The following is a 22,089-nucleotide window of genomic DNA, read 5'->3' as shown; positions in this document are numbered from 1 at the left end:
TGGCACCTGCCCCGTCCCTGGTCATGGTAGGTTGGACAGGGGCAGTCACTTGACCCAGGACAGATCGGATTCCCTGTTAGGTGATTTGGAATGGGGCCCCAGAAATGTCATCTGGACGTGGGTTTACTCATCACACAAAAGTTGGGATTTGGGGGCAGCCCCATTCTCCCACGTGTAAGATGAGAGGAGCAAGAGAGAAGGGGCAAACACATCAAGGGGTGGAAACGGTGAAGGCTTTGTGGCCCACAGCTCCAGACCCTTCCTGTAGCCCGGCCACACTCCTGCCTGTGGGTTCCCTGCCACGTCGCTGTGTCCACCCTCGTAGCAATTTCCTCCCTTTGTGTTTGTGGTCCTCGAGGTGACGCGTACTGTGTGCAGCCAGGTCACCGACCCATGTGGTGATGGAGCCCTGGGATGCACCAGCACCTGAAAGGCAGGCAGTGGAACAGCCAGCAAAGCAGGGCAACAGGGGTGGCGTCTGGGAACCTTGAGAGAACTGAAGTGAGAGTGTGAAACAGAGGCTGTTGGAGCAGCGTGATTGTGAGGTGACGAGTGACTTGGAGAGATCATAGGTGATGGTACAGGGCACGTTTCAGGGAGCTGTAGAATGAACAGGAAGTGAGAAAATGGGGACAGGGTGTGGGGTCTGTCAGTTCTGAAAGACTGCCTGTGATAGAAAGACCCAGAGGGGCGCCTTGGTGGCTCAGTCAGTTGAGCGTCTGACTTCGGCTCAGGTCATGATCACATGGTTTGTGGATTCAAGCCCCGTGTCGGGTCCTGTGCTGACAGCTCAGAGCCTGGAGCCTGCTTTGGATTCTGTGTCTCCCTCTGCCTCTGCCCCTCCCCAGCTTGTGCTCTGTCTCTCTGTGTCTCAAAAGTAAACGTTAAAAAAAAATTTTTTTAAGAGAGACCCAGAAATGGACAACTAGCAGGAGACATGGGGGTAAAACATTTTTCTCCTCCTTGAGGCAAAGACTTCAAGTTGCAGTTGAGTCAGGGGCTGGAGGGAAGAGAATGCTGCATGGTTAGCAAGAAGAACGGCCCTGGTTGTATTGTCTTCTAACAAAGCCACAGTCTGAGGATCGCACGCAGGGTCCAATTCCCAGAGGGGATGGACTTTTGAGAGACTGGGACGTCCTGGAACCACATCATTTACTGGGCATGTGTATCAGTTCACAAGTCACCAACAGCTGCCTCTTCAGGGTGTTGTCTCTGTGTTGCAGGTCTCCGCATATCCTTTGCCAGAACACCGCAGCACGGCCCTGGCCACTCAGGCCGCCATGCTGTACGTGACCCTCTACTTTGAACCTGCCATTCTTCACACCCATCAAGCAAAAATGAGAGAGATTGTGGACAAGTACTTTCCAGACAACTGGGCAAGTATCACCATTAGTCTTTTTGTCCTCTGGAATAATCCTGTTAGGGAACCAACTCTGCGTTCTTTTGGCCTTTAGCCCAGAGATCAGAATGTTGTAAACGAGACATTAAGTCACATTGGGGGAACTACTCTAAGTGTGTGGAGAATCTCCTGAATCATGACATGAGGGAGTAAGTCAGTAAAACTTGGTGAAGAGCCCATGGGTTTGTTTTTTCTCTCTTAAATGGATACTCTGAAGGTAAAACCCTATATTGAAATGTTCTCGCTTTAGCTGCTGAATTGTAACTGTTTCACATGCAGTGAAACATACTTTCTTCTTTTCTATTTTATGAATCTAAGCTTGCAAAATTAATCTGTTACTTTACGAATAGGAGTGTTACTTTAATAATAAGTTTTATCTATCTGTAAGCTAACGTTGATGGAGCTGTTAAAGTTAATATTATTGCAGAGATGTGCTTGTGACTTTTTAACATTGTGTCACTGAAAACTCAATTCTTTAAAAAAATTTTTTTTTAATGTTCATGTATTTTTGAGAGAGAGACATAGAGTGTGAGCAGGGGAGGGTCAGAAAGAGAGGGAGACACAGAATCAGAAACAGGGTCCAGGCTCCGAGCTGTCAGCACAGAGCCCGATGCGGGGCTCGAACTCCCGAACCGCCAGATCATGACCTGAGCTGAAGTGGGACGCTTAACCTACCGAGCCACCCAGGTGCCCCAAAACTCAAATCTTAAAAACATAAGGCTGACTTGACGTACTCAGTGTAGATGAGATGTTCTTCTTGTACGTAGAGGTTTTGATAAAGTACAGTGAATTGGATCCTGGTCTCAGGGAACAGATTCTGTTTCACTTCTTATCAGTCATTGAATCACAGACTGTGATTAGGGAGCCTGCAGTGAGATGTGATGCTTCCTACCCACGAATGCATCGTGCTTATAAGCTAGGAGCTGAGCAAACAGAAGGAAAACTCTGATAATCTGGTTTCATTTGCTAAGCATAATAGAGTTTCGACCATAGTGCTACAATGAGAAACAGTAACACATTTAGTGTTAAGGAAGGTCAAAACCCACTTATGTGAAGCTTACAAGAGACCCTCCTGAAAAACACCCCTGACGTGCTAAAAATGAAAGAATTTAAAAAGCGAGTGAGATGCCAGGCAAATGCCACCCAGTAAAAATCCAGTAAGAAAATACTTACATCACACCATAGAGAACTTTAAAGAAAAACCTGCGTAGGGATAAAGAGGGATCATGTATGATATTAAAAAGAATAATCCAGGGGTGCCTGGGTGGCACAGTCGGTTAAGCGTCCGACTTCAGCCAGGTCACGATCTCGCGGTCCGTGAGTTCGAGCCCCGCGTCAGGCTCTGGGCTGATGGCTCGGAGTCTGGAGCCTGGTTCCGATGCTGTGTCTCCCTCTCTCTCTGCCCCTCCCCCGTTCATGCTCTGTCTCTCTCTGTCCCAAAAATAAATAAACGTTGAAAAATTAAAAAAAAAAAAAAAAAAAAGAATAATCCAGGGTGCTTGGGTGGCTCACTTGGTTAAGCGTCTGAGTCTTCAGTTTCGGCTCAGGTCATGATCTCACGGTTTCATGAGTTCAAGCCCCACATCAGACTCTGCGCTGGTGGTACAGAGCCTGCTTGGGATTCTCTCTCTCTCTCCCTCTCTCTCTACTCCTCCACTTCCCATGCTGTCTCTCTCTCTCTCAAAATTAATAAATAAACTTAAAAAAAATTTTTAGGAAAGAATAATGCAAGGTATATTCATACCCAGTGACATACTCAAAATACATAAAGCAAAAACTCAAAATAACCTATAAAAGTTGAGAAAACCATAATCATGATGGGAAATTTTAATATACCTCTTTCCGTACATAATCCTGCTCTCCCAAAAATACACGATAGATGTTCTGTGTATATTTGAAAGGATACAGGGGCGCCTGGGTGGCGCAGTCTGTTAAGCGTCCGACTTCAGCCAGGTCACGATCTCGCGGTCCGTGAGTTCGAGCCCCGCGTCAGGCTCTGGGCTGATGGCTCGGAGCCTGGAGCCTGTTTCCGATTCTGTGTCTCCCTCTCTCTCTGCCCCTGCCCCGTTCATGCTCTGTCTCTCTCTGTCCCAAAAATAAATAAAAACATTGAAAAATAAATAAATAAATAAATATATTTGAAAGGATACATATACAAGTTGGGTAACATTAGATCACAAAGTTAAGAAAGCTTTAAAACACGATGTTAGTCTACAGACTGTATTCTCTTACTGTAACTCAATTAAATTAGAAACCAACACTTAAAAGATATTTTTAAATGTTTAGAAAAAACTAACTTTTGTGTTCAGGAGGAAATCACAATATAAATGAAGAAATATCAAAACACTACAAAGCGAAGCTTACGAGAATGAACTAAAAACTGTTCTTAAAGGTAAATGTTGGCGCGCCTGGGTGGCTCAGTCTGTTAAGCGTACGACTTGAGCTCAGGTCATGATCTCGTGGTTTGTGGGTTCGAGCCCCGCATCAGGCTCTGTGCTGACAGCTCAGAACCTGGAGCCCGCTTCAGATTGTGCGTCTCCCTCTCTCTCTGCCCCTTCTCCCCCTTGCACTCTGTCTCTCTCTCTCTCTCTCAAAAATAAACGTTTAACAAAAAACTAAAAGATCAATACCACAAAGGCTGGTTTTTTGAAGAGTAATAAGAAGATATTTTGCAACGCTGATCAGAGAGAGGGAGAGAGAAGGCAAGTTTAAACATGTGAAGATTGAAAAAGCAGACCCGAGATACAATAAAGAAGTTTTGAAGTTATCAGAAGACCTATGAACAACTTTATGCCGATATATTGGAAGACTCTGAAGAAATGGAAAATTCTCTCAGAAATACAACGACTAGATCTGATTCGAGAAGAAAAGGGAAGCATGACAAGCCCAGTGACTGTTGAAGAAATGGAGCTGGGGATCCGCCTCCCTGCTCAGCCACTCCCACCAAAAAGAGCACCCCCGGGACCGCAGGATTTCACAGGCAACCCTGAGCAAAGCTTCAAGGGACAAATAATCGCAATTTTATAGACTCAAGTGGGTGGGTGAGGAACCCCAAAAGGAACGCTTTGTTTCCTTTACTCGAAGGATTCTCAAGTGAACTGGGGAGCCCTAGGGGTCCCCAAGGCTCATTCAAGGGGTCCGTGAGGTAGAAACAGAGTGAAGTGCTCTGCGCCTTGCCCTGTCCCCCTTTGCCAAGTCCACACGGCACTCCCAGGGGCCCCGAGGCAGGCAGCGCGGGAGACCCACTGCGGAATCCGGATCCAAGCCCGGCTGTCTTCAGTCAGGCCAGACGCTGCAGAGACTCGAAGAAACCGAAAGGCGATGCCACGCGTCTCACAAAACGTTTTGGGAAAGCCTTTAGTCTGATTTTTTTTTTTTAATTTTTTTTCAACGTTTTTTTTTTATTTTATTTTTGGGACAGAGAGAGACAGAGCATGAACGAGGGAGGGTCAGAGAGAGAGGGAGACACAGAATCGGAAACAGGCTCCAGGCTCCGAGCCATCAGCCCAGAGCCTGACGCGGGGCTCGAACTCACGGACCATGAGATCGTGACCTGGCTGAAGTCGGACGCTTAACCGACTGCGCCACCCAGGCGCCCCGTTTTTTTTTTTTTTTAATTAAAAACAGTTTTCTGTTAGCATGTAACGGGTGTACTGTTACATGAAGTGAATAAGTATTTTTTGAAATGTCTCGGTTGTGATGTGTCATAGGATAAATATCAATAGATAGAACCCCATTTGAAAAAAACACAAAAAGTCCTTGGGAGTTTTCAGTAACTTTGAGTTGCGTAAAAGCTGAGGTGAAAATGTTTGAGAACGCCACTGTTCCGTCAGTCTGCTTTTCTGTCAACCCTGATTTAGTCGTTTTCCCGTCAATGGCTTTTGTAGCCCTTGTTCCAAAGTGCTCCTAAGAAAATGCTTACCTATATCTTTGGCAAATCGGGGTTTTTCATTGCAGTGGAATTTGAACCAGAGGGAGTGGGCAGTGTTTTCTCTAACTCTGCCTCCAGACGAGTAGGTATTTAACACACTGGATGAATGTGTCCTCTTTCAGGTAATTAGTATTTACATGGGGATCACAGTTAATCTAGCAGACGCTTGGGATCCTTACAAAGCTGCAAAAACTGCTTTAAACAATACTCTGGACCTTTCGAACGTCAGAGAACAGGTAGGTGCTGGCCAACGGAGAAGGATTCCGTCACAGCTACAAGCCTGCTTTATGGTGTGGGAAATGAGTAGAGTTCCCAAGGAATTTGGAAAATGTCCACATAGACATTTTAGTGCAGTGACGAATGAAAGGTGAATTTTGCACATCCTAATAAGATAGGTAACGACAGATTTTGTAACTTATGTGGTATATGTAAAGGGGAGGGTTGGGTCTTAAGATCCAGCGTCCTAAGACAAATCAGTATGTCACGTGGCCCCAGCTGACTTTGTTTATTCTTGTCGATGTGGATGGAATGGCTTTCACGGGTAGCTGGAATTTTAGTGTTTTCATTGGTAGGATGCATGTTGAGGATGGTAACTGAGCATACGCAATACATCCTGTCACTGTAATTTCTATTTATGTTTTAAATTTATTTAATTTATTTATTTTAATTTAATTTATTTATTTTATTTTATTTTAATTTAATTAATTTATTTATTTAATTTTAATTTTAATTTATTGGTGCAAGAAGGTGTTTTTATTAAAGCACGGGGACAGGACCTGTAAGCAGAAAGAGCTGCCCCGTCACTGTAATTTAAATTTATCATTTCTGATGTATGAAACCAGCAAGAAGACTGAAGACCTTCCTCTCCTTAAAGTTTAAATGCTTACAGTCTATCTCTTTGATAAGAGCACAAGGCAGGAGGAAATTCCTAAGTAAACAGAGCCATAGAAATCTTTTTTTGGGCAGTATCCTTGACATTTCTAAGTTATCTTCCTCAGCCTGGCTGTCTGAGTCCTTGAGTTTCCGGGGCAGATAGAACGACGTTGAGTCCAAGAACTTCAGCATGTTTTATTCAAGTAAATTACATTCCATAAATAATGCATAAAATAATTTCAACTTCATGTCTCCTGGAAATATATTAGAGAAAGTGATGTTTCTGATGCTTACTGGCATCAGAGCATTAATTTTTTCATTACTATAATTAGTTTTCAAAATTGCCTTTTCTCTCTGATGCCACTTTAAGAAGATTTCAGAATTGTCTGATGAAACACCTTGTGGTAGTTTTAAACTAACCTGATGAGGTTAATGATGTTTAACATGTAACTCTTGCTTCAGAGAAAGTAGAATGACCCAAATCCCCAAAGGCTGGTTTGAAAATTCACTGGATTGAAAAATATACAGAGGTGTATTTTCGTTGTGCTCTCGTCTGCCTGTAGAAGCCTCTTCTCCTGGATATTTCTGCCCTGCCTCCTTTGTCAAGAATCATGGGAAGAATAGACAGTTGAGCCTATGTTTCTTTTCTATCCAAGTTGAGAACAGAAGGGGCCCTGGGAACCACTGGATACAGTTCTTTAGTTGACATTTGAAGAAACCAGGAGGGAGAGGTTAACCCCAAAGTCAAACCAATATCTAATCATAGCTAGAGGTAGGAGGTAGGATTCTCTTGGTTCTGAGTCCAATGCTCTTTTCAAAAGTGTCCAACGGGGCGTCTGGGTGGCTCAGTTAAGTGTCCGACTTCGGCTCAGGTCATGATCTCACAGTTTGTGAGTTCAAGCCCCGCATCGGGCTCTGTGCTGATGGCTCAGAGCCTGGAGTCTGCCTCGGATTCTGTGTCTCCCTCTCTCTCTGCCCCTCCCCCCTCACGCTCTGTCTCTCCTAAAAAATAAACATTAAGAAAAAAAATGTCCAACAAACCACTTGCCTCTGAGTCTTACCAACTATGGTCCACATGTTATTCACCTCCTGTAGAAATGTTATTACTTGTCAATGGGTTCATCTGTATGGGATTCATTTTCTAGGAAAGTAATTTTCTCTTTTTGAAAATGTAATTCAGGCTTTTTCTTTTTCAAAGTCAAGCAGATATGCTACCGTCAGTGAAAGAGTGCACACTCAAGTGCAACAATTTCTGAAAGAAGGGTATTTAAGGGAAGAGATGGTTCTGGACAATATCCCAAGGCTCCTGAACTGCCTGAGAGACTGTAACGTGGCCATCCGATGGCTGATGCTTCACACAGCAGACTCAGGTAATGGGCGAAAGGTGTGCCCATCTGTATGGCTCCACTTAAAGGCTTTCAGAGCTAAGATATGCCCCGCGGTGCAAAAATTGTTTAGCCTTTGGATGAGAATCAAGTGGCTTTTTAAGTTAGTCGTTTTTGTGTCTACTTGGACAAGTCAACAGCTCACCTGAATAGGCCCCTTTGTCAGGTTTGATTATCCGGGATTATCCCAGTAGGTCCAGTATAATCACGAGGGTCCTTAAATCGGGAAGAGGGAGGCAGAAGAGTCAAAACTAGAGAGGTGGAATCATGAAAAAGCCTCAACAGACCATTCCTGGCTTTAAAGATGGAAGGGGCTACAAGCCATGGAATATGGTGGCCTCTAGATGCTGAAAAAGATAAGGAAACAGGATTTCCCCAGAGCCTCCAGAAGGAGCCTGCAGAAGGAGCATAGGCCTGCTGCCTCCTTGATTTTAGCCCAGTGACACCCATTTCAGATTTCTCCTCTCTGGAGCTGTAAGAGAATACGTTTGTGTCCTTTTAAGCCATTACGTTTGTGGTAATTTGTTACAGCAGGAAACTAATTGAAGAGCCAAGCCAGTAAATAAGAGCCAGATGTGTAAAACAGACACTTAGTGGGATTTCGTCCAGAGCAGGAGAGAAATGTTGCTTGGGGTAGTGGGTGAAGGTGGCTGGGGAAGGCTCCATACAGGAGGCAGGAAGGATTCTGAAGTAAAAAGAAGTTCTAGACTGGAGAAATGATGGGGGGAAAAGGTACGATTTTGGAAGTACAGGAAACCATGGGCCCACAGAGTTGATAAACAGACTGAACCTGAGTGCCTCATAAAGGTAGATCAGGTCTAACCTTTTCTGGCCCACAGTCCTCTTGGAGACACTATTGGCCGTCAAGTTCAGTTGCTTCACAGGTCGTATGAAATGCCTTCACAGGGTCTGTGAGCCTATGACTTAAGAAGCTCCCGATTTAATGAAAAAACAAGTAGGTTGGACTAACCTGAGCTTGTTCAGAGCTGACACAGTTCCTCGTACTCAGTGAAGGCTGGATCAGTGTTAGTTAACCAATGGCTTCCCCCACCCAGAGCTACGTGCCCTTCCCGCTAAGCATGGCTGTCATCCAGCGGCCCCGTGAAGCCTCCTGCTTTTTGTTTTTCATCAACAAACTTTGCTTGAGAGCCACCCTGAGACAGGTACTGCCTTCAACACGTGTTCTTTCAGATAAGGCAGTATCTCAAAGTAAACTGTCCACTCCAGATTATTCTGCAGCCTCCCTGGTAACACAGAGCCCATCTCACAGCTCTTCCAGGCAGGATGTTCTTTCCTGTAGCTTCCATCTGGTCCCACTTCCTGTGGGCGCTAGGCAGCGAAAACAGCAGGGGGACGTCTTCATCCTTTGTATCTTTGGAAATATGTGGAGTTTCTCCTCAGCTTTCTCTCTTCATCCTGGAAATCTCTTTCTCGAAAAATGCTGCTTTCCAGTTTTTGGTTTTGTTTTGTTTTTTTTTTTTTCATTTGGCTTCTTTGCCTCGATCCCTCTCCAGTTTACGTTCGCTCACAGCATGAGCGCCGTGGCCGAGGTTTAATCGTCCAATGGATCTGGTGTTGGTTAGTCGCGTTTAGTCAGTCCATAAACTCCAGTTCTAATTTGAGGATTTTACCACACTGACTCAGTTTATAATCTTTACCAAAGTCTTCCATGCTCAAGCACATGAACAACTCAGGCCCTCGCTTTATCGTATCATAAAACCAACTGTGGTTTTGCAGAGACTCAGCCTCCTCCTCACCTTCCCTGTGAGCCAGGAGTCTCCTGGATTTGGACCCTTCCAGGGACAACCTCGTCTTGCCAGTGGTCTGTGCACTTACCTTCAGCCACGTCTGTTTCCCATTTTTGTGCCTGGCAATTGTCTGACCTGATTGCACAAGGTCACGATTTACCAGAAACAAGTGATTTACCTGAATGCGAGTCACGCGTGGGAAAGAGAAGTGCTTATTTAGTTTCTGTGGTGGTCGGGTCATGATGTGCAGGAAGGAGCGCATATATTCTTTACATTCCCTCCTGTTGGCCTCCTGGAGGCACTTCCCCCAGGCTTTGGAACCCTGTTCTGCAGCTTGCTTTTTCTCATTCAGCGGCATATCATGGATGACATTCCACGTCAGAGCCAACTGTCGTGTTCAAAAGTTCGGTTGTACTTAACTTCATGGCGTAGATCTACTGTAATTGATTTTGTCACGCATTATTGATTCTCATCTTGCTTATTACTTTTTTAAATGCTCCAAATGAGTGAAAATGGAGGCACGTTTTTAACAATTCATCTTAGATTTCATATTTTCTGCACAGCGAATAAATTGGGAACTCTTTTCTTCCTGTTTCTAGCTTATGACCCAAACAACAAACGCCTTCGTCAAATCAAGGACCAGATTCTAACAGACTCTAGATACAATCCCAAGATCCTCTTTCAGTTGCTGTTGGACACTGCACAATTTGAGTTTATACTCAAAGAGGTAACGATCTTTAATGAATAATCACCAACGTCTTAGTTTTTCTGTGCTTAAAAATATTTTTAAAGGGTTGAGACTCAATAACGAGTCATAGTCTTTGATTCAGGCTACAGATTCTAGCAGTCTGAGATCGTTCTTATACTAAAAGGACAGGATTAAACATTTAACAGGCATTTAGTGCCTACTGCCATTGCGGATACAGTGATGGGGAAAATTGCACAGGACCATGGAGGTGACAGTCTAGGGAGGAATGTGGACGTTAATCAGAGAATCGCACTAATGAAAACGTAAATACAAACTGAGATACGTGCTCTAAGGGAAAGGAACATTGTTCTCTGAGTACCTAAAATCCCTGAGAAGAGAAGCAGGAGCTCCTGAAGGGACCTGAAGAAGGACCCTGTCGGAGTCAGCTAAGACAAAGGTCGGGAGCATTCTGGAGACCATTGCAGAGAGAGGACAGAATATGCCCGAGTCCTCGGGTAGGGAACAGCATGACCAGTTCAAGGACCAGAAAGAACAGCTGGCTAGAGGGGAGAGAATGAGATAAAAGTGATATGAGATGAGGTCGAAAGGTGGGCACGTAGGCCTTGTAGGATTTCAGTCTTCATCTGCAAAGCCATGAGAGCCTGTTAGAAAGGGCTTTTAAGTAGGTGGATGATTTGTGTTTAAACAAGGTCCACTCAAGGATTTTAAGGATTTTGAGCTCCCTGAAGGAAATTCTAAGGTTGATTAGTCTTATGCCTAAAAGAGCCTCTGTGGGCATAATAAAAATGGTTGATACCCAGGAGTGCCTAGGTTCTATAACCAGTAGCCTTGGCGGTTCGGATCAGGTGGGCCAGGAGCTAGCCATGGACATTAAGGCCCATTCCAAACTGATATTCTCCTTGCCTCAGTCTGGCTAGTGGTCTGCCGGTTTTTTCTTTATCTTCTAGGTGTGCGAGGACACTGTGTTCCCCCGTTCAGTAGCTAAGGAAAAGTACATGCTGATTATTAACATCATGCACATGCGTGTGTTGAGTGTTATTCAGTAACCTGTCTCGGTATAATTTTGTAAGATCAGAGAAACGCTACCCCTTTTTGATCTCTTTAAGAATGTTCATGTTGGGGCGCCTGGGTGGCGCAGTCGGTTAAGCGTCCGACTTCAGCCAGGTCACGATCTCGCGGTCCGTGAGTTCGAGCCCCGCGTCGGGCTCTGGGCTGATGGCTCAGAGCCTGGAGCCTGTTTCCGATTCTGTGTCTCCCTCTCTCTCTGCCCCTCCCCCGTTCATGCTCTGTCTCTCTCTGTCCCAAAAATAAATAAAAAATGTTGAAAAAAAAAAAAATTAAAAAAAAAAAAAAAAGAATGTTCATGTTTTCCCTCTCAATAGCAAGTCATTATTGAATACCTGCTCTGTTCCCAGCTAGGTGCTAGGAATTCAAAAATGAACAAGGCATGTCCCTCCCATCCAGGAACTCTCAGTACAGTGGGGAAGAGAGACAGATTAAGCCAAAATGAGAGACCAAGAAAGATCCAAGAGCAGGAACCAGGCATCTTATTTGTTGGTCAAAGCAAACTTCAGAGGCAAGTGAGAGTCACCCCAAGGAATCAGTGCACTCCATCCAGTTAGGATCCTGAAGCAGGACGCCAGTCACCCAAGAGTTCTGTAGCTCAATATTGTTGTGTGGGAATCAGGACAGATCTGGTTCATCTTCCCGACCACGCCTGCGTTTTTAATCGTTAATCTTTTTCTGGAATCTGTTGGAATAGAATGGGCAGCTTCCTTCTGTCTGTTCTATTGGAGAGAAAAGAAGACCAACTCATTAAAGATCTTCAAAAGAGAAGGATCTGGTAGAAAGATAAAAATAACTACCTAATACAAATTGAGCAAAACAAAGATATATTTAATGTCTGACATTTCAGCTCGGTTCTTTAACCTTTATCTCTATCTCTCCCACCTCCCATCCCAACCCTTTTTCTAGAATCACCTTCCGATTCTCTTAGAAACACACTAATTAGACCTGTGTTTCTTCTAATCTTTTGATGAAGGCACATCTCTTAACTTGAGAACCATCCCCTATCCCAAATTCCATCTTACCAGATATGAAACCTGTGAGGTCAACTGGGAATGAGTGTCTGAAGGGTTTCAAGCTATTAGGTCTGTAATGAAGGCCTCACAGTGTTATTTTTGTCACTGCTGCTTCGTGAAATGGCATTGATCGGTCCTAGGCATTCAAAAAGACAGGATGGACTCTGTAAATAATTCCTACTGTTCCTCACCCTGCCTGATCACTAAGATTCCTCTTTCTCTGGCCCCACAAAATTCCACCAGTCTTTATCCTTTCATCTACAATGAAGTCTTCATCTTTTAACATTCAGTTCGATGCTGAGGAATGAAGAATTTCTTAAGAGAAAAATCAGTATATTCTCATATTTACCTCTTAGGATCCCAGTGAAATAAATCCCTGTAGTTTTGCGACACACTTTAAATAGGTTTTTAAAATTTGTTTCAAGGGGGGACAAAAAGCAAAACCTTGAGTTATACCATTTCCTCCTCTGCTCAACTCTTTACAGGCCTTTAATTTTATGAAGGAGTGAATTAATAAACAGACTTACTGTGTGATCCAAAAGAAAAGATTTTTGTGGGTAATTTAATTCATTCTCTACTCATCAGACAAAGATCATGCTCAGCCTTCCCTGACCTATTTTAAATAGATGCAACCACAGAAATTATTACTTGCAAAGGACCTTCAAGCAGTGGCCACCAAATTTAATTTCACATTAAAAATGCTGGTTCCTGGGTCTACCCAAGACCTTTTGAACCAGAATCTTCATGGGGGAGCTTGAGAATCCCAACACTTGAAAGCCATCCAGATGATGAGACGATGCTTATGTGCAGTTGGTCTGAAAACCAATGCAGTGGTCTAGCTTTGCCCCTCAATTTGTACAAAGTAGTGCAGCTTAAGAGATGACGTCAGGGGTAATGTTACTTTTAGATACATATTTTTATAACAAATTGGGTTTCACTCACGGCTTTCTTTGTAAACTGCCTTATTTGGATTTCCTCTTAAGTAAGTAAATCTCTTCTGTCTCTTTCAACAGATGTTCAAGCAAATGCTTTCAGAAAAGCAAGCCAAATGGGAGCATTACAAGAAGGAGGGCTCAGAGCGGATGACGGAGCTTGCTGATGTCTTTTCGGGAGTGAAACCCCTAACCCGTGTGGAGAAAAATGGTAATTGCTAAAGAGGAAATATCATTGTGTTTGAAATGTACACACGAATTCTTGGAAACACACAAAGTAAAAACTCAACCACATTGTCATCATTGTATGCTAGGACATTTCTGATGAACGTCTAAAGCCTAGTCTTAGCTGCCTCTAGCTTTGGGCTCCTTTTGGCAATGTTCATATCTTCTCTGGACTTGGGGCTTCTTATTTTTGAAGTATGAGGTTAGGCTACAGGGGTTGTTATACTCTGGTTCATAGTCTGTAGGTCCATAATTCGTCCCCAGCCTCACCATAGTGTGTCAGCTTATGTGCATTTGCAGGGAGGAAGAGAAGGACCTATAACTGTCCTGATCATCTCAGGATACTTCACTAAAGAATAGAACTAACTACTGGGGCACCTGGGTGCCTCAGTTGGTTAAGCACCCAACTCTTGATTTTAGCTCAGGTCGTGATCTCACGGTTCGTGAGTTTGAGCCCCTCATTGGGCTCCATGCTGGTGGTGTGGAGCCTGTTTGAGATTCTCTCTTTCCCTCTCTGCCCCTCCCCAGCTCGTGCTTTGTCTGTCTGTCTGTCTGTCTCTCTCTCTCTCTCTCTCTCTCTCCAAAATAAAATAAATAAACATTAAAAAAAAAAAAAGAATATTACTAACTACTAACATATGGGTGCCTGAGTAACTCAGTCAATTGAGTGTCCGACTCTTGATGTCGTCTCAGGTCATGGTCATGATTCATGAGATTGGAGCCCTGCATCAGGCTGTGCACTGACAGCACGAAGCCTGCCTGAGATTCTCTTTCTCCCTCTCTCTCTTCCCCTCCTGCATGTGCACACATATTCTCTCTCTCTCAAAAATAAATAAACATTGAAATAAACAAATAAAATCTTTAATAAAAGAATATTAATAACTGCTAACATAGATGGTATCCAGGAATCTTGTCTTCTCATGTTTTCTGCTTTTTTTTTCTCTCATGCGCCTGCCATCTAGTGGCAGAAGAGGGGACATGCAGACTTTTCGAAACAACATAGCTCAAGCCTTAACGTTAATCATATTAATCCTGCTTCTTTTAGGAAATTTTATCTGTGGGAAAATCATGGTATCACTTAAAATTTTTATATAGATAGAAACCCTTCAAAGTGCCCCTGAATGACCATTCTGAATTTTAAGATGAGAAGCTATTTTTTTAATGCTTAATGTTGTAACTATGAAATTCATTTCTGATAAAAGTTAATTATACAGTAGAATTTCTCAAAGGTATAGCTTTTTGTTTGAAAAAATTACTCTTTTAATCAGTATGATCTTGTGATTACTATATTTGGCTTTTGTTGATGTATTTGATGTCGAATGGTTAGCCTAAAATATATTTCCGAATTACTTTATTATTCCTAGTAGGAAAAGTTGGTGTGTTTTTAATAATGTGATATAAATTAGCAACATGTTTTGCAGGTCACTACATTTTGTCCGAAAAACAAGGAACCACCTGTAACAGTCTAACCAGATTAATTTTTGAGAATCAGGCACGTTCGTCTCTGTTCTAGTCTCTTTTAGGTTCTTATAAATCCCAACATCAAAAAAAAAAAAGAAAAAAGAAAAGAAAACCCCACCATCACTTTAAAGGTCATTCAAAACAGCATCTGGTACTTTTTTTTGGCTATATAGCATATTTTAGCTTAGGAAATGCTTCCACAAATATTTCTCATTTGAGCCTTACAGCCTTATGAGGTAGACATCTTTATTCTGTTCCGCATGTAAAGAAATCAAAGCTATAAAATGTAATCACTTACTGATCGTAACAACAGTTCAGAGCCTGGATTGAACTCGTCACCTCAGACTCTGAATGCTGTGCTTGATCTGCTACTCTATAGCTGTCCCTCAGTCCTACCAAAAAAAAAAATCTTTAAAATTACAACCAGTGTTCTTCATGCCAATTCGTGAAATAACTTACATTATAAGTCTGTAAGTGCTTTTATTAAAGTGAAGTTTTATCCCATTGATAAACAAACAAACAAAAATGTTAGGGAATCAGCTTGATGAGATCAAATGAGCACAGCCTTTGAATCTGGCCAGACAGTTGAGAAAAGCCTGGTGCTGCTGTTTAGTGACTGTGTGACCCTGCCTGGGCTCCTTAACGTCTCTGGGCATCAGCTTCCTTATCTGAGAAATTCAGAGCCTTCCAATTCCTGCCCCCATAGATTGTTGTAAAGATTCAGTGAGAAAAGCTCAGACCTTTGCCGGCCACCTTGAGGGTCCTCAGGGCATATTAATGACCCTTTCTCTGCTGTGTGAAACTGGTCTGTGAGTGCAAATGGCACCCCTCAGCTGTTCAGACGTCCCCTCAACTCACCACACGTTCTTCACACTCCTGACATGTTGCCCCTTGTTCTCCCAAGGCGTGCCATTGTTATTTTTGTCATGAAGCTTCTGCCCACATCTGTCCCTTCACCTCGTGACAAACTATCCCTCTGCCCCTCTCTGCCTTTTTCAGATCTTTTACTCACCCTCGATTCTCCAGGAAACTGTTCCCGGTAACTTTCTGTCACAATCTTTCAGTTCCTTCCCCACTCCTTCCCACTCCAGTGACCACCTTTGCACACTGGGGTTCACACCAGACTCAGGCCTTTACACCTTTTCTGCCGGGTGTTAGACTGAGCTACTTAAGTAGAAAGTTTCCTCTCCCCTAGGTCACATACCCAAGGCGTTTTGGTGGTTCCTGTTTGGAGAATCCCAAGGGCAATGTCAGGTACTGAGGGAAAGGTCTGTGAATAAGGGCTAGATTTGTGAAGGATTGTGGAATAAAATTCAAAGCCACAGCTACCACAGTTCTGGGATTTCAGCAGTCTCTCCTTGTTTCTGTGTTAATAGAAAACCTTCAAGCTTGGTTCAGGGAGATCTCGAAACAAATACTGTCTTTAAATTATGATGATTCAACGGCCGCGGGCAGAAAAACTGTGCAACTAATACAAGCTTTGGAGGAGGTAAGAAAACTCTTTGTAAGCGACAGTTCATGGGGCACCTGGCTGGAGGAGTGTGGGACTCCTGATCTCAGAGTCATGAGTTCTCACCCCCCATGGGGTGAAAAGATTAGTTACATAACTAAAACTAATAAATAAATAAATAAATACATAAATAAATAACAATTCTTGGATCATGAATCATACTTGTGGATCCACCCAGAAGATCTGGTCCTGGAAATACAGCTAAGAGAATATTTCATCCGAGCAAAAAAAAAAAAGCAAAATATGCTCATTGTGGTATTATATCCAGTGTCCTAAAATTGGGACAATAATGCAGTGACCAGTGTGAAAAGAATGCTAACAAAAATGATATCTCAACTTGCAGAAACATAATTATATTTAATAATTATGAAGATGACATGGAAACATTGGGAGATTGTGGAAAGGCAGTAAAAGCAAAATCTGTATTTTTTGTGTGTTTTGTTTTGTTGTTAATATAATTTATGTCAAACTGTCTAACATCCAATGCGTAAAGTGTGCTCTTGGTTTTTGGGGTAGATTCCCGTGGCTCATTGCTTATGTACAACACCCAGTGCTCATCCCAACAAGTAGACACCATTTTTAGATTGGGAGAGAGTTTGGGGAGAGAAAAACTACAAAGGAATGCGCAACAATGACCACAGTTGTATAATGATCATATGCTTATATGTGATGTTTTCTCTTCTGGAAAAAAAATAGTTTGTTTTTTATCTACTCAGATATTATCTACTCAGATTCAAAAAAGAAGGATTATACTTCCCGACTCTTAAAATTTTAATTGTATGCTTAAGTAGGTTTAAAGTAGCTTTAAACTAGGTTTTTAAACTAGGTTTAAAATGGAAAATAAACGCATGAGAACAATAACCATAAACTATTTAAAACATTGTCCATACTTATCTGGAACCCTGTCCAGATGGGATAATTATATATCTTTAGAAATATAATTAATGCTTTCTTTGGCATCCTTTCTTTTATTTTTAAGTAATATCTACACCCAAACATGGGACTAGAACCCACAACCCCAAGATCAAGAGTCTAATGCTCTCTGGCCTGAGCCAGCCAGGTAGCTCCGGCATACTTTCTTGTAGGCTCTTATTACTTTTGAGAGGTTTTATGATCCCTATGAATGGCAATACAAAACAGTACTCCACTGTGAACTTGTCGGTTTCCTTAGCCATTCCAAACAGTTGCCCACTGGTACCATTCCTATTTTGGTTGTTTTCTGGATCTTCTAGTCTACATTACAACTACAAACAACTTTGTGAATCTCAGATGCTTTTTATCATTTGGGCTATTTATTTTGATCATGGCCCAGGCACCTTGAATTACATACATTAAAATTTCAGAATGAGGTGCCTGGGTGGTTCAGTCAGTTAAGCGTCCAACTTTGGCTCAGGTCATGATCTCATAGTCTGTGAGTTCGAGCCCCGCATTGGGCTGTGTGCTGACAGGTTGGAGCCTGGAGCCTGCTTCGGATTCTGTGTCTCCCTCTCTGTGCCTCCCCTGCTCATGCTCTGTCTCTCTCTCTCAAAAATAAATTTAAAAAATGTTAAAGAAAAAAAAACAGAAAAAACACTTCAGGACACAGGGGAGCCATTCTTTTGTTTTAAGGAGTACAACATAAGAACTTAATGTACAAGTGCCAACACCCTGGTATAATGTGACTTACTCTGTGTGTTAGCAATCCTGCAAATCTTCAAAATTAAGAGGATTTTCTAATATGCCTTTATCAGCACTCACATGGTAGAAGCACCCACTCATTATGTCATCTATGTACAGAAAAAAAAAAGAGCAGAACATTTTCTAATCCTAGAAACCTGTGCATTACATTATGACTTGGCTTATACATTTCTAGGGTTATCGTTTGAAATAGAAATTTTGCCAGGAAATTCTTAGTGCATGACATGCCTTTTTGAAATGTTTTCAGGGAAAAATGAACACCACCACAGAAGCCATTCGGAATTTTTTAATTAAATGTGTTTATGTAACACAGGTTCAAGAATTTCACCAGTTGGAATCAAATCTGCAAGTATGTCAGTTTCTTGCTGACACTCGCAAGTTTCTTCACCAGATGATCCGAACCATTAACATTAAAGAGGAGGTCCTGATCACAATGCAGATCGTTGGGGACCTTTCTTTTGCTTGGCAATTAATTGACAGGTAATGTGGCCAGCCTACCATTTCCCCTGGATGAAGGCCACTGCGGATGTCTCCTTACCATTTCTCTCTCTTCACAGTTTCACATCTATCATGCAAGAAAGCATAAGGGTAAGCCCGTCCATGGTCACTAAACTCAGAGCTACATTCTTGAAGGTAAGCAGAGAACAGTTAGGTCATGTTCTCAGTCACTAGGGAAGAATTGGTCCTCGTTACTACCTCATGCCTAAGTTCAGCCCGAGATTTCATTCTTTTAGAAAGTTAGGTAATTTGGGACACCTGGGTGGCTCAGTCGGTTGGGCGTCCGACTTTGGCTCAGGTCATGATCTCGCGGTTCGTGGGTTCGAGCCCCGCATCGGGCTCTATGCTGACAACTCAGAGCCTGGAGCCTGCTTCGGATTGTATGTCTCCCTCTCTGTCTCTCTGTCCCTCCCCCACTCATGCTCTGCCTCTATCTCTCAAAAATAAATAAACATTAAAAAAAAAAGTTAGGTAATTTAAGTATTTTTATAAACTGAAAATTGTTAGTTTTTCCATGAGAGCAAAGTTTGAAAAGATGCCACGCATATTGGAAGTTTCAATTAATACAAGTTGGATGTCTTATGGAAGGTAGTGTTTAAATTAAAAAATACGTTTTTTCAAGTTTTACCAGTATGCTAAAAATGTGGGTCCTTTTTTCCCTAGATGTGAAGTAAGTCCTTTTACTTACTCATTTAAAAAAACTCTTGTTGAGCCTCTGCTACAAGCTAGGATCCCCTCCAAAGTTTAGGGAACAGTGGTGGACAACACAAGTATAGCTGTGCTCCCAAGATAATTCCAGATCGAGATAAATGAGCAAAAATTTACTCAGCGTCTTCTGACAGAGTTACCTCATGTATCAGTTCTGAGATGCACTCTCTTTCGTATTTAAAAATCTCTCTAATTGGGGATGGGTTTTATAACTGACAGCACATCATAGTTCACCATAAGCATGTTCGCTTCTTTCCGAGTGGTACAGAAAATAATGGTACTTCTTCCATGCTGTGACCTCTCAGTTTGGAATGAGTACAGTCAGCCATCAGTCACAGTGTCTGATTTCCATAGAAGAGTAGCTGCCTTCTGGAACACAGTGGCTCTCAAACTTGAGGGGCATCAGAATCACCTGGAGGGGGGCACCTGAGGGGCTGAGTCAGTTAAGTGTCTGACTTCCGCTCAGGTCATGATCTCGCTGTTCATGATTTCAAGCCCCGAGTTGGGCTCTGTGCCGACATCTCAGAGCCTGGATCCTGCTTCAGATTCTATGTCTCCCTCTCTCTCTGCCCCTTCCCTGCTTGTGCTTGCGCTCTCTCTCTCTCTCTCTCTCTCTCTCTCTCTCTCTCTCAAAAGTAAATAAGCATAAAAAAAAAAAAAAATTGGCATCTGTAACAAGTCCCGGCTGATGCTGATGCTGATGCTGCTGGTCTGGGGACCACAATTTGAGAACCACTACCAAAGCAGATGACTGTCGTTTTTTTAGAAAGTGTATCATTGTCAGAAACTATTAATGACTTTGATGAGTCAGTGGTTGTTGCATTATCTTGGGTAAAGCCCCAGAGCTCTGTTGTATGTTACTATTTCTGGAAAGAGATTTCTAGGACTTCTGGAAATGGAGAAACACATGTACCTACTTTTCTTGCAGCTTGCCTCTGCCCTCGATCTTCCCCTTCTTCGTATTAATCAAGCAAATAGTCCTGACCTTCTCAGTGTGTCTCAATATTACTCTGGTGAATTGGTGTCCTATGTGAGAAAGGTAAGAAATGCATCAAGGTGACATTTATTTTATTGGCAAACTGACTGCTCTTCTAAATACAAAGAGGATGCTGGGGGCCCTATGAAAAGTATACCCGTGTTCCTTTCCCTTATTCTTAACTTGATTCCAGAAACTTGCAATACCTGAAAATAAACTTACTCTTACTGGTATTGTGGATATGCAGATGTGTTTTTACTTTCAGGGAGCTTTTGCACCTGTTTTTAAGTGCTGGTGGTATTAACTCCCATTCTGTGCTTAACAGAAACTGAGGAATAGAGATTATATTGGCTTCTTTAAAGTCACCGAGCTAGTTGGTAAAAGAACCAGATCTAGATCCAGCACATCCTAGTTGGAGCTGTAAGTTTTCCCGGGAACTTTGGTCCTCGTTTCAGTAACTTACGGTGCAGCGTGGAGCCAGACAGACCTGGCTGCAAAATTTCGCTGTGTCACCTGCTGACTGCGCTACGGCCACGTTACTTAACATCTCCGAACCTCAGTCTTTTACAAGTTTATAACGTGGAAAAGATACATCTTTTTGCTGCACGTGTATGGGGATCAGCTGTGTATCTTGTGAGCAATTAACGTTTGAAAGAATGTAGCCGTGGGCCTGAGAGCAGATATTAAAGTACCCCCTTACGTCCCTTCCCGTCCCTTTCTGTAGACAAATGCCTGTGTGTACAAGGCGGTGCTGTCTTAACTGCCATCCTGGCCTTTATCAGCTGAGAAAAATAAAAGACATATCCAACTGTTTTTCTTCTTTTCTCTTTCACTAAAGGTTTTGCAGATCATTCCAGAAAGCATGTTTACTTCTCTTCTAAAGATCATAAAGCTTCAGACCCACGATATCATTGAAGTGCCAACCCGCCTGGACAAAGACAAACTGAGGGACTATGCTCAGCTTGGCCCACGATACGAGGTGGCGTGTCCCTTTAACTTCTGCCTTTTGATGATTTAAAACCCAAACCACGATGTGTCACGGGTCTGTGTCGCCTGCCATATCCCTAGGAGCGCCAGACCAATTATGATTTGTCTTTTCCTACTCTCCTGTGATAGCTTCATTCGTTATCGCGTCCTGGGTTATTTCAGGCCTTGCCTGCCTGAGTGTTCTCAGAGGACGGGGAGCTCAGCTGGCCTCTTTTCTCCGTGAACAGTCCTGATGAACCAGCCCTTCTTCTCTTTGGGTTAGATTGCCTAGACCTTTTGCATTCGGGTTCCTGCTTTGTACATCAGATCAATGGCTCAAAGTAATCTGGATTCCATTAAACCATTTCCTACAGCCAGACAGTGAAGCCACTCAATAAGTAAGCGGCCCCAGAGGTGGTTCCTCTGCTTTTCTTTCTCCTGAACTTAAAATTAAAGATGTGAAAAAAGTGAAATCAAGTGGAAATTGACATTATGAAGTCCACTGTCATCAGCTTTCATCCCAGCATCAATTTCTACCACCTCTGACACAGCTCCAAAAATTGCGTCAGGAATTTCAATCTTCAAGCTTGAAATTTACATATTTACTCTAACTCAAAAACACAGAACCTGTCTACCATATCAGTGCCTCCCGGTGTGGCTTGAAAAAACTCGTAGAAAGCGTAAAGATTAACTTTTTAGACTCTTGGTGAGCCTTTTCTACTTGGAAAGGACCATCCATCTCATTGAATCCTGCCTGCTTTTTATGTATGAGAAACTGAGGCCCAAAGAAGGGGAGATGATTGGTCAGCGTTTAAGAACTATTTCATGTCTGCTGACCCTGCCCAGCATGTCCAATGGCAGTGCCTTGCTTACACCACAGCACCTCATTTCTGACCGGGGCCCATCACTCCCGCTGTCTTTGTTCATTTCAGGCTGTCAGCCAGTTATTTTCACTTCCCTTAGAAAGGATGGGTCTTTTATCTGAAGTACTTCATTAACTTTTTTTTCTT

General features: G+C 42.7%; 1 protein-coding gene across 2 annotated transcripts in view; it reads left to right on the top strand.

Annotated features, from left to right (window-relative positions):
- Positions 1 to 22,089, top strand: part of WASHC5 (WASH complex subunit 5) — a 65,697-nt gene that overhangs the window by 14,027 nt on the left and 29,581 nt on the right. For both annotated transcript variants that reach the window (XM_023248200.2, XM_023248201.2), the window contains 10 exons: positions 1,224 to 1,376; positions 5,453 to 5,566; positions 7,402 to 7,573; positions 9,936 to 10,063; positions 13,140 to 13,269; positions 16,121 to 16,233; positions 18,245 to 18,411; positions 18,489 to 18,564; positions 20,066 to 20,176; positions 20,952 to 21,092. In XM_023248200.2, the coding sequence (XP_023103968.1) occupies positions 1,224 to 1,376; positions 5,453 to 5,566; positions 7,402 to 7,573; positions 9,936 to 10,063; positions 13,140 to 13,269; positions 16,121 to 16,233; positions 18,245 to 18,411; positions 18,489 to 18,564; positions 20,066 to 20,176; positions 20,952 to 21,092 (1,305 nt within the window). The remainder of the gene's footprint in view (positions 1 to 1,223; positions 1,377 to 5,452; positions 5,567 to 7,401; positions 7,574 to 9,935; positions 10,064 to 13,139; positions 13,270 to 16,120; positions 16,234 to 18,244; positions 18,412 to 18,488; positions 18,565 to 20,065; positions 20,177 to 20,951; positions 21,093 to 22,089) is intronic.

The sequence above is a fragment of the Felis catus genome, chromosome F2 (genome assembly GCF_018350175.1).
Source record: "Felis catus isolate Fca126 chromosome F2, F.catus_Fca126_mat1.0, whole genome shotgun sequence".
Taxonomy (NCBI): Eukaryota; Metazoa; Chordata; class Mammalia; order Carnivora; family Felidae; genus Felis; species Felis catus.
This window is presented reverse-complemented; position numbering and strand designations above follow the sequence as displayed.